This window comes from Bombus impatiens, unplaced genomic scaffold (genome assembly GCF_000188095.3).
Source record: "Bombus impatiens unplaced genomic scaffold, BIMP_2.2 scf_0259, whole genome shotgun sequence".
NCBI lineage: Eukaryota > Metazoa > Arthropoda > Insecta > Hymenoptera > Apidae > Bombus > Bombus impatiens.
In genome coordinates, this window is record NT_176678.1 from 276,765 (window position 1) to 289,456 (window position 12,692).

A 12,692-nucleotide genomic window follows, 5' to 3' on the forward strand; every position below is an offset into this window, starting at 1 on the left:
AATATTGTAAAAATTATTATGCAAAGATAATCGGAGAGCATTGAAATTATGAAATATTTAATACTAGACGAGAAATATCTTTTTCTACTCCAGTTACGCTCAATTTTGTTTGAACGATCGATTTTAGCAATAAGTATCAATGACACGTTATATACAAAACATAGTATTCAATGAATCTTTTACATTGTATGAAAATAATCATATAATAATAACAATAGTAACATTAATTAATTAATACATTATAGTATTCATAATATTAAAAGTTTATCATAGTATGTAATCTATATAATAATATAAAATTAGCAGCAATCAAAATATAAATAAAGATAAGAATACAAAAACAAATAATTTTACGATAATTTTACGAATAAACAATGAACAAAAGTTATGAATCTTGAAAAATTATCTAAAGATATACATAACTATATATGACAACCAAAGTTAAGCTAAAAGTTAAATTTACTGCTTTTCTGTAGTTTCCGGCGGATGCTTACCAAAAATCAAGCAACGATCTAAACAAACTTAAATCTTTTAAATTTTAGAAATTTTCTAGCTAGACATTATAAATATATATATCTCTCTTAAAACAAAATATAATTTATTTTGTATAAATAATTATGAAATATGTAGTTTCTCGATGAATTAGACAAACAGTGAGAAAATAGCGCAACGTCGCGAACGGCGTCGGCAGCCAAAATGTCGGCAGTTTCTCAACTTTAAGCGTACCCTCTGTCAACATTTGTAAAACTGCATCGAAGACAACATCGAATCAGCCAATAATTAAATCATTAATGATGTATGATCGATATTAGATCCTCTTGATACAGTGCAAAATCGGAATCGTCAGAATTTCGAAGGTAAATTGACATTTTTTAGGTTCTTCCTCGAATTGTTCGATCCTCGACCCTTATTCTTAGCACAATTTCATCGAAAATGTTGTAAATTTATTATTAAAATTTTTTATAATCATATCGAAATGACGATCGATTAAGAAAAATCATTTGCAAAGTATGCCAGAGAAAAAAATATTTTATTTGAGTAACTTTTTTCCAATGAAAAGAATTTAGTGATGTGTTAATGTGGTTATATACAGTGACTCACAAAGTACCTCGACGAGTTTTGGATAGGCATGTAAATTAAATATTTTGAAATTTCCTCTGGCTATATCATTTTAATTGTTAGCCAAAAAACCGGTTTACAATTTATTCTATAAGATACAATATATGTGTAATATCTCTGGAATAAATATGGCATTGTGCATTAAATGTGTACACATTTAGTTATAACGTTGATCTTTGTCTCATTTACATCTAAATATAAAACTAATTTTTTATCCCGTTTTTATTCATTTCAGTCTTAGCACCATATTTATATTATTTACATTAACTAAATTTTATTCAATTTATGACTCGCTTAAAAAATAATAAATTTTAACAGATGTATTTATATGGACATTCTGTTTGTTGCCAATTTTTCTTCTTTCTGTAATTATTACAATATTTGCTTTATATTTTCTTCTTAAGTTTATATCTTCTAATAATCTTCATATTAGGTTGTATTCATTAACTTGATTTTTATTTTTGTTAACTCTTTTTTCCATGTAACTTTATAGTATCTTATGATCTTGTTGATATATAGTACGAATATAATCTAAAACAGTTACCTTTGTCTATTTATTCTCAAATCTTATTAAATAAATATTATTTTGATAATTTAACATATTTTTCAGTTTATATTAAAAATGTTCTTTTACATTTATAGATTGTTATATTCTTAATATTTAAATTTATCAAAAATATAGAATAATAAAAGTATGAGGTAATTAATAGAAGGTATAAAGTAATATATTGAATCAATGAAACGTATATAAAAAAATACAATTATATAAAAAATATAAATTTCAAATATTACATGCCGAAATAGGTTAAATATTGTGATAAATTTTTAACACGATGAATATTATAAAGCATTACTTAATGTTATTAATATTTTCTAATGTTGTGAATTATATATAGGATATGTGACAAGGCGGATATGATTTTACAAAGAATTTAAAATGTCTAGTGACAGTAATCAAACTCCTCAATCTGGCAAGCGGAAAAAACTTGTCAAACTTGATAGTGAAGATAGTGATGAATCTATAGTGCAATCTCGTAGAAGGAAAAAGACTTCTGTATGTAAAATTGACACTTAATTAATAAACATAATATTTCAATCCAATTGAATATTTCTTTTAATATCATGTTTATAGAAATTCATTAGTGAAGGTGAAACTAGTGATGAAGATAGTGATGATCAAGTAAGACCTATTCGAACACAAAACCATGTAAGTTCTCAAATATAAAACACATTTTTGACAACCGTTTTGAAGATTTTTATGCTTCATAAATTTTTATTAAATGAATTATTCAATTACCATATCTCACAATTATATGATACATTATAAAAAAATGTACCGAATTTATTTTCAGAGAGTCGTTTCAGAGAATGAGTCCAATTATGAGAGCAGCAGTTCGAATACTAGTAAATACAAGGAATTTGGTTAGTCTAAAGATACTTAGGGATTAAAGTCTTAATTATTAATGTTTATTCTTTTATACAGCTAAATTTATTGATTTCATGATATTATAAATAATATCCATCAAATTTATTTCTTAGGAGACAGTAGTGAAATTTCAGAATGGCAATCAGACTGGAGCAGCTCATCAGAATTAGAAAGAAAGTCTCCTGTCAGGCGAAAAGTTCTTGGAAAACCAAAAGCTAAAAAACCTGCAAAAATTGTATCAGATACAGATACTGATAATAATGATGATCAAGTAGAAAAGTGTCCAATTTGTCTACTTCCTTTTAAAAGACAGGAATTAGGCAGTCCTTCTTCCTGTGAACATTGTTTTTGTTTAGAATGCTTAATTGAGTGGAGTAAAAATATAAATACTTGTCCAGTGGATCGACAAACTTTCACGATAATTAATGTTCGAGATAAGCTAGGTGGTCAAGTATGTATTATGAAAATAAAAATAATAATTATCGTTTAAAGAATAAAAATTAATTTCTAGTTTTATGTTTTCTCCTAGATTATAAGATGCATCCCGGTAGAAGTTGCTTCCAGCGAAGAAGAGAAATTGGATGATCTTACATTTTGTGAAGTATGCCATCAAAGTAATAGAGAAGATCGTATGCTTCTTTGCGATGGTTGTGATCGTGGTTACCATTTAGAATGCTTGACGCCTCCATTAGATGAAGTACCTATAGAGGAATGGTTTTGTCCAGAGTGTTCCCAGAATAATCAAACCAATACAGAAACTGTAAGCTGTTTATATTCATATTCATATATGTATCAGTAATTCTATCTGAAATGATTGAACATTATTACTACCAATAATATATGACCATTGAAAGATTAAACAAAATGTTACATTATTTATTCTTAGGTGAAAATTGATGTGGAGGAAATCATAGATCTAGTGGACGAAGCTCGCAGACTTGGTGTTACTTATGGAAGAATTCGTACCAATGTACCACAAGATTATTATCCAAGGATTATACCTCGCACTAGACATACAGAACGTGTTAGAGCTACTATTCGAAGGTATATGATAAGATAAAAAATACGTATAATTTGAGTTTCATTAATAAAATTTATCATCAATAAATTTTTATGAAAATTAAAGTACAAAGATTTTTAAATTTTTAATAAACGCGAAATCCGTATTTACAGAAGAAATAGACTGGATGATAATACGCTATTAACTCGTCAATTGACATTTGATCCAAATCAACCTTCTACTTCATCTGGTTTGGAATCCTATGGAGATAAAAGTCAAAGTCGATCTTCAAGCAATGCCTCCAGCTCTTTAGGTTCTAGAGATCGTAACTGTTCGAATAAACATTCTGGAAAATCACGAAAATATAGAAGTAGTTCCAGCGACTCCAGTGATGAAAGTATTTCCAGGAAATCTCGAAGAAGAATCAATGACAAAAATAATTCCGAAAATTCGGGTAATAAAACTAGAAGAAAAGATAGTAATAATCAACGATCTGGAGGTAGTTCGCGAAAAAGTGGAACAAGAAATAATTCAAGAAAGTCTGGAAGATCTAAAAATGTTTCTAGAGGAACTCTTTTAAAAGAAGTTAAAATTACAGAACGTAATGAAAATGGGGAAGAGGAAGAGATTGTAGCATATGTCAAAGTGGCTGCAGTTGGATCAAAAAGAAGAAAAACAAAAAGAAGAAAGGTATTTTAATATTGCTTTCTGAAAGTCATAGTTATATATAAGTGTATGTACGAGTAATATGTACGAGTATGTGTATAATTAATTAATCTGTTTCTCTGGTATATGCGTATTTTTTTTTTTTAATAAAACATCTTTTCTACAAAATATTTAGTCATGTTAATTGTATAATATCCAAATTATGAAAAATGGAAAAATAATGGAACAAAGAAAAGACGAGGACAAAGATATTTAAGAAAATAATTAAAAATAAGAATATTTACTTTTTTATAGAGAAAAAATCGTAGACGTCGCGCTAGAACTGTAGCCACTACTTTAACTACTAGCAAAAGAAGACTTGCAAATTCTCTGGGTATTTGTAAGCCATTTATTCCCATTTTAATACCTACTGTTAAAAATCGACCAATTATACAAGAAAGATCCACATTAAACATTTCCCGACATAATTCTGGAATCTCAAGAATTAGTCTTTTCGGAGATCGTCTTAATTTGGATTATAGTCCTCCGGGGTAAATATATAAGTATATATGAATCTGGATATTAAAATAATATTATTGAATAATATAATGAAATTAACTAAGTTTTTAATATTTTCGTTTATAGATCGGATATGGAAGATTATCATGCGACTATTGGTCCCACTATAACTGTTCAAAGACATTCTGTAATTTCCTCTCGAAGGCACTTGCGTTTAAAAAACGTTGTTATTCCACAACAACCTCAACATGACCTTCTAAGTAGTATAATGAACGACCAAGAGATATGGCATTCAAAAAATAGTAATGTGACTTTGAAAGCTAATGGGCTTCTCTTAATAGAGAAAAAAAAGGAGCTGAGTGACTTGAAGAAAGAAAAATTAGAAGAAAAAGGGTTATCTAAAACCGCAGAAACAGAATCTGTTGTAGAAGATACAGTTTCTGGAGTTGATGCTCCACTAGATATTTCTAGATCTGATGTTCCGTTAGATGTGTCTACAATCAATCCAGAATCGATTATGCAGGCTCCAATGTATAATAATCCTTGTGGAGGAGGAAATAGAGGAAATTTTAGGGGTGGTTACAGGGATAATACAAGGCATAGTCATGGTGGGCAAAACTATGGAAGAGATTCTTTAAGTGGGAGTGGAAGACATAGTTATGGAGGAAGTGGAGGTAATTTTGGAAGAGATTTCGGACCACCTGCGTTTTATAATCCAAATTTTGAACATTGCGGACCTCCAATGTTCGGAGGTAATCCTCCATTTAGAAATCGAAATCCTCAACACTTTAGAAATGAAAGATTCCGCTTCATGCCTTCAGGTAGACCACAATTTAATTTTGCTGAAGGATTTTCTGAGCATCATTCTTTTCCTGAGAGGTTCAATCGCCCTCGGTCACCACAAGCTCCTGTTGAACGTCCTCAAAATAATATGCCACCAAATTTACCAGAAGACACTCCGAGAACCGATACTATAGACCAACAACCACAAGATATTGAAAATGTCTCTGTTAGACAAGAGGAAGATTGCGATATTTATTGCGATATTGAAACAAAATCTGATGGAGAACTTCAAGATCAACAAAATGGTTCAATGGCTCTGTTACCTCCACCAGAACCTCCATCAGGACTTTTGGACTTTGAAGAAAATTCTAAGAGCGATAAAGATAGTGATCAAGAACTAGTTATTGATGATAGCCAAAAAGAAGATACTCCAAAGAATGATAAGTATGACCCCTTCTCTGTAGATAGTGATAGCGATAGTGAAACAAAGAAAAACGAAGAAATTACGGAAGAGAAGAAAGAAGAACACAGTGTGAAAAATATGGCACAGACAGACACCTCGGATACATCTATTCGTTTATCAGCTTATGATGACGAGGACGAAGAAGATTCTCAAGCCGATTGTCCAAACTTCTCCATTTATTCCTCTCAAACGATCGATGTAGCACGGCATACTGAACAACAATTATCTCAACAAATAGGGCCACTAGAACCACCTCCTCTCCCTCCTTCGATTCCCGATGATGATGATGTCATTGTTGGCGATGTTCAAGCTTGTGATCTAGCTGATATTCCAGAACCATCAGACCCATATGTTGAAGCATTGAGAAAAGAAAGGCAAACTTTAAGTAAAATTCCACCAAAAAAGATTTCTCACGATAGCCGAGGAAAGATTACGTTCAAGATTGGTAGTAAATTGAAGATTAATAATAGATTGTTAGGACTGCAAGAGGAAGAAAAGGAAACTAACAATGAAAAGAAAAAAGAAGCTGAGGTAAGTAGTAGTTATAATGCAATATATTATATTTTACATGTGCAATTATTTTTATAAACATTACTTTTGCAGCCTGCAAAAGAAGAAGAGACTTCTGTTGACCGCGAAGAAGAACGGAAAAGAATTGCTAAAAACAAATATGAAGAGGAAGTTCAATTGAAAGAAGATAAACAGGAAGATTCAGAAGAACTTTTGACACCTGCGAATCCTATGGATTTAAAAGAAAAGGACGCAGATGAAGACGAAAAGGAGAAAGAATTAATAGAATCACCTAAAGATGACGCAATAGAGAAAGATTCAAATGTAGCTATTTCACCAAATGTAACCGAGTTGTCTCCAAAAAAAGTAGAGAATGAAATAAGCAACGAGTGTCTGTCGGAAGAAGAAAGTGAAACGTTCACTTCGCTTCATAAGACATTAAAAACCGATGTTGAAGATGAAAATTTAAAAGAAGATTCAAGAATTGGAGAAGAACACGATGCAATAAAAGTTAAGGACCCTGAAGATTATAGAAGTGAAAAGGATGATAAAAAACAAAGACATATTGATAAAGAAGAAGAAGATGATGACGATGATGATGATGAGGAGGATGACGATGATGATGACGACGAAGAAGAGGAGGAGGAGGAAGAAGAGGAAGAAAGATTCCCCATAGAAAAAGAGAAAACGAGCAAAAAGGATATAATTGATGAAGATGTTGATAAGAACACATGGGAATCAGATGGAGCTTATACTCCTTGCAAAGATGAACTTCCCTTGAAGGAATCAAAATCTTCTTCTGAACAGTTACCCCCTATTGAAAGTGGATTAGAACCAATCACACCAACAAAAGATAAACCTGACGATTTAGATAGCTGTAGGACTCCAGTAGATTACAATGTCTTAGGTACAGAAGCTATATCGGAGACGGACGAAGCTATGAATTTCGAAGATGAGTTAACCTTGTTGAGTTTACGAAAGGAGAAAGAAATGGAAGATGGTGAAATTATCGAAGAAAAGACCATGAAAGAAGGCGATAAGGCTGAAAAAGAAAAGGAAGATGAAAAGAAGCAAAAGAAAAAAGAAAAGAAAGAGAAGAGCAAAGAAACAGAAAAAAATAAAGAAAATATTGCTTCAGAAAATCAAGTAGCATGGAAGAAACTTTCAAAAAGTACGAAAGAGAGGTCCTATAGAGACAAAGAAAAAAGATCAAAATCGAAGGAAAGAGAAAAGCTGAAGAAAAAGAAAGAAGTGGTGAAGAAAAAAGAAAAAAGGAAGGAATTACCCAGATATGATGTTAGGAAAATAGTTGCAGAAAGACCTTCAAGACCTAGGAAAGATGAGTATGGAAGAGATATTAGAGAAAAATCGAGACAAAGAAGTAGGTCTAGGAGTTGTAGTTCATCCAAACGTTCTAGGTCATATTCCAAGCTTCGCTCCAGAAGCAGATCCAGAACTAGATTACAAAGGTCGTGGTCCAGAGATCGTAGATCTTATTCCAAATCTCTTTCCAGACGGAGATCTCTTTCGCGTGGAAGACGTAAATCGCCGAAGAGAAGATCAACTTCTAGAAGAAGATCTTCTTCAAGAAAACGATCTCTTTCTAGAAGGAGATCGAGATCTGTTTCTCGGAAACGGCGATCGAGATCTGTTTCTCGAAAACGGAGATCCTTATCAAGAAGAAGATCTAGAAGATCGGTCTCTAGATCAAGAAGGTCTTTGTCAAGATCTAGACAAAGAAGATCTATATCAAGATCCAGAAGATCTTTATCTAGATCTCGCGATAGGCGTAAAGACAAGAAAAAGTACAAATCTCGAAGTCGATCAAGAAACAGAAAGAAGTCTCGTTCAAAGTCACCTAGAAAGTCGTCGAAATCTAGAGAAAGGAAACATTCAAAGAGAAAAGCACAAAGTAGATCAAGATCAAAAGGAAGATCTTGTTCTAGGAATTGGGAACAAGTTGACAAAATTGTGGAACAAGAGTTTTCTAGGGAAAGAGAAGAAAGAGAGTCTTGGAGTGCACAATGGACACCATCTTGGTCGAGATCTAGATCAAAAACACCACAGCATGTACAACAAGAACCAATTACTTCTAGAGAATGGTCCCCAATGTTAGATAATGTGTCAGTTCCGCCAAAACATCTAACTGTAATTTTAACAAACAAGGAAGCTATTAAGAAGAAAAAGAAAGAACGTAAAAAGGAAAGCAAAAAGGCTAAAGACGAAAAGAAAAGAAAGGGGAAAAGGAACAGGACTCCTCCACCGTCGAAAGAGGTTTTCGCCAGTGGAGATAATATTTTGGTTAGTGTGTGTTTTAATAAGGATAACGAAAACGATCAAGCAGTAGTCCCCGAACTTCCAGAAACAATTCCTCTAATTCCTCCCCTAAAACGACGCCGTAGGGAATCACTTCAAACTGATCCGCCGAAACGATCGAAAAAAGAAAAGTCGAAGGATAAGCGTTCTAAATCTCCAAAGCCTAAGAAGGATAAAAAGAAAAAATCAAAAGCAGCTGAAATAGCCGCTACAAAGAAGCCAGTTGCAGTAATTGATCTGGATCAGTCTCCATTCCGGGAGCAGACTCCATCTCCTAGAGACGTGATAGTTCTTAGTGACGATGACGATAAGCAAATTCAACAAATTATGCCGGATCAATGTCAACCATCTCAAAATTCTCCACCACGAGAACAATTTATTTCTCAGGGTCCAAAAACACCTCCAGAGCCGCAAATCAAATTCTCAATAAATAAGCAGAGCAGTAACTTGCGACCGTCAATGTTGAATCCGCTTTTAGATGAGGAAGAAGAGGAGGAAATGGATGAAAGGGTCGAAGAAGAATTAGAAATGAGAGCGCAGGAGGAGCTAGAATTGAGATTAAAAATTGGACCAAATACTCCTCCAGAACCTCCAACATCACCACCAACTAGTCCAGATGCATATGATCCATTTGATCCAACGAAATCAAGATCGCCAACACCCGATGTTAGTCAAGAGGCGAATTCCGGCGATGAAAGAAGAAGGTCACCGAGGAAACACGATTCTGCGGATAGTAATATCCTTGAAGAGGAAAATCTGCAAAATCAGGAGAGGCAGAGTCAAGAAAAGCAACTGGAGAAACCTAAGATCATTTCTATGGTTACGATCAAGAGAGCTTCTCCGCAAAGGGATGACGTTAACGATAATGAAAACAATAAGGACACTGCAGTCTCAACCGGGAATTTAGAGGTACAGCAGAGCCAACAAAATGTGCAAAACCAGAGTAATCCTTTCGCGGTGATGAATCCTGTACTAGCTACAGTAGCTGCAGCAGTACAGAGAAGTGGAGTATTTAATGCGTCAAATTCGAATAGTAATCAACGTAACTTGTTACAGTCGAATCGAATTTCACCGAGTAATCAGCAAAAACAACGACCTGGCGATCGTTCGCAGGCACCTTCGGTTTTTACGAATTCAGGCAAATCCTCAAGAAGCTCAAAATCCGGACAAACAAAAACCAACGGACAAAATGGAAACGATACCGGCACGGAAACAGCGGACAATGTGGATATGTCTTCCCCTTATTCGCCTGGGTCGACACTTAGCGATGGAATCTTCGATCCACCGAGTCCTACGAATTATAACAATTCACCCGCTGCTGGAACAGGAAGTGGAGCAGGACCCGTTGGATCTCAACCTACGAAAACTAGCAATTCAAAAACGGCAAAATCCACCGAAAAAAAGGATGCCTTCGATGCCCTTTTTGGTGCTTTACCGACCACAAAAACAACCAGTAAATCAAGTAGAAGCAAAAAACCTCAAAAAGATAAGAAGAAGTCCACAAATCCGAAAGTTGGTGTTAGAATGGATGAAAACCAGCTCCAAATATTGGATGATCTTCCAAGTTCTGCAGTTGAAATGCAAGTCAAGGATAAGGTTTGGATTTTTTTTCTTTTGGGTTCTCCTTACTTCTAATATTTAAGCAAAAATAAATATAAATATTTGTCAAAATATTGGAGAAACATTGAAAAACAATTTAGAGCATCACATTTGAAAATAAATTTCTCTGAAATATTTTATAATTAAATATTATAAGCCCTTAATTTCTTTAAAGGTTATTAAATAACCTGTTTACCATATATATTTTTTAATGATATTACGTTTAATTATTTTGTAGTTCCTAAAAAAATTAAATCGTCAAGAACGAGTAGTTGAAGAAGTGAAATTAGTTTTGAAACCACATTACACAAAAAAGCACGTAACAAAAGAAGAGTACAAGGATATTATGCGGAAAGCAGTACCTAAGGTAGGTGTATATATATTTTTCCTTTAAATAAAAGTTACAACAGGAAACGTCAGAAAAGAAATACTATCTATCAGAACTCGATCTATTAGTGTTTAAGCAATTTTATAATATTTGCCTAGCTTTCATTTTATTGTTTTGGTAGATATGTCATAATAAAACAGGAGAAATCAATCCAAAAAAAATAGCCCACTTAATAGAAGCCTACGTCAGAAAATGCAGAAGTAGCAAAAAGAAAAGTACTGAGAGTTCCTCCGTGAAGGCCTCTAAACCAGCGTAAGTAAACACAATCCAATTTTTAAAAAAGCTGTATTTTCAGGCTTAAAGAATATTTTACTACTTCTACATTTAAGAATTTTATCCTACATCATAATTATTTACTATCTATCCTTGTTAATTAAAATAAAGGTAGATTATTTTTGCATTATTTATGAAAAGAATTGTGATCGTTTGTAACATAAACAAATTAAAATTTATCTGTTATAGAAAAATTTTGTGGAGTTGATCACGAGTCGGCTAGGTGTCCGTTCAATTCCCTTCGGTTTTATAGTTCAGATGATCGTCGTGCTCGATGAGTGGTGAGTGAGCTTTTCAAAGAGCTAATCTGCTCTTCGATGATGCGATGTATGTTGTATTGTCTGTAAATACGTAATTAATTCATTGATTGATCGATTGGTTGATTGATTGATTGATTGATTGCTTGATTGATTGATTGATTGATCAGTTAACTTCTAAGAATACCATTTATTTATATAAACAATACCCTTCGCTTCATCAGGGAATTCAATTGTCTCTACGGAAGATCCATCCTTCACATAATATTTAATTCTACTTATATTTAATTTTTAAAAATACTACGCCTTTCGATATCTACAAAATTTTTTGGAATTCACATTTATTTGAATACTTAATTGCGAAACTAATTCGTTTTCTGTATATATCTAAGCACTAAAATTTATAAATTAATCAACAACAAGTGTGAATAAAATGCAAATAGAGTGAATTTTTATTCACGTCTTTCATGAGTTATATATGTTTTTAATGAATACAATTGCAATTGACAATCTAAATCATCAAATATTTATTTTCTTTTCTTTACATCATATCATAAATTTTACACTCTGTTATTATTTACATATGTTTTAAAAAAATTACTTATGAAACATATTAAGAAAGGACATTACCCAAGTTTCTACTAAAGTTTGCAATATATTGTTGAAATCAATAAATATTAGAACTTGTACAGTTAAAATTTTATGGAAAGAAGAAAAGTATACAAAAATTTTATATGAATATTTATGCTGTCGTGAAAAACGCTAATGTAGTGATATTATTCTCCATAGTATTAAAATACTTATTTACATAGACAAATATTTATTGGCACTACAAACAATACTTTGATAATTATTTATTCAAATAATTAAATATTAGTCATTATCAGTTTATTTAATGGAAATTGGACATTAATATTTGCGATACTTGCATCGGTTAACATATAAAATATGTATGTGACAAATTGATACTTTTGGCTTTTCCGCAGAGACTGTCATTTTCATATTTCTTAATATACGTGTAAAAATGCTTAAATACCACGTTTCAAACGTACATATTGTAATTTGACTCTTAATACAGAGTTGGACATTATTCGAATAAATTATTATTATCATTACTATCATTATTATTATTACCATTGTGTCTATTACTGCATTGTTATTAGTACTATTCTATATATGTATCATTAATATGTAGGTAATTGATTAAGGGAACTTTAATTAGGATTATGGTCTATTTATTTTTAAGTCTATTTAGATGGATGAAATTTATTCGAATAAATATACAGTCTATTTTGTTTGTGTTACAAAAATATTTCGAATAATTGTATTAAAACTAACAGAATAAAATAAATCATCATTAAATTTCATATTAAACAACTGATCACTTAAAAAGT

At 32.1% G+C, this 12,692-nt stretch overlaps 1 protein-coding gene across 1 annotated transcript; it reads left to right on the forward strand.

The window, feature by feature from the left end:
• The first annotated feature begins 648 nt into the window (after positions 1 to 648).
• Positions 649 to 12,416, forward strand: LOC100749759. The gene is made up of 14 exons (XM_012384404.3): positions 649 to 857; positions 2,016 to 2,173; positions 2,252 to 2,326; positions 2,472 to 2,541; positions 2,659 to 2,996; positions 3,075 to 3,305; positions 3,432 to 3,589; positions 3,719 to 4,235; positions 4,506 to 4,741; positions 4,836 to 6,486; positions 6,559 to 10,377; positions 10,619 to 10,747; positions 10,890 to 11,020; positions 11,231 to 12,416. The coding sequence occupies exons 2-14, from the start codon at positions 2,057 to 2,059 to the stop codon at positions 11,247 to 11,249; spliced, it is 7,491 nt and encodes a 2,496-aa protein (XP_012239827.1). The 5' UTR covers positions 649 to 857; positions 2,016 to 2,056; the 3' UTR covers positions 11,250 to 12,416.
• The last annotated feature ends 276 nt before the right edge of the window (positions 12,417 to 12,692 follow it).

Bases quoted from the DNA above. Each gene is read 5' to 3' on its own strand.
- LOC100749759 (XM_012384404.3), top strand. From the start codon at position 2,057: ATGTCTAGTGACAGTAATCAAACTCCTCAATCTGGCAAGCGGAAAAAA. The intron at 2,542-2,658 runs GTTAGTCTAAAG...TTTATTTCTTAG, and splicing joins TAGTAAATACAAGGAATTTG to GAGACAGTAGTGAAATTTCA. The intron at 10,748-10,889 runs GTAGGTGTATAT...TTGTTTTGGTAG, and splicing joins TGCGGAAAGCAGTACCTAAG to ATATGTCATAATAAAACAGG.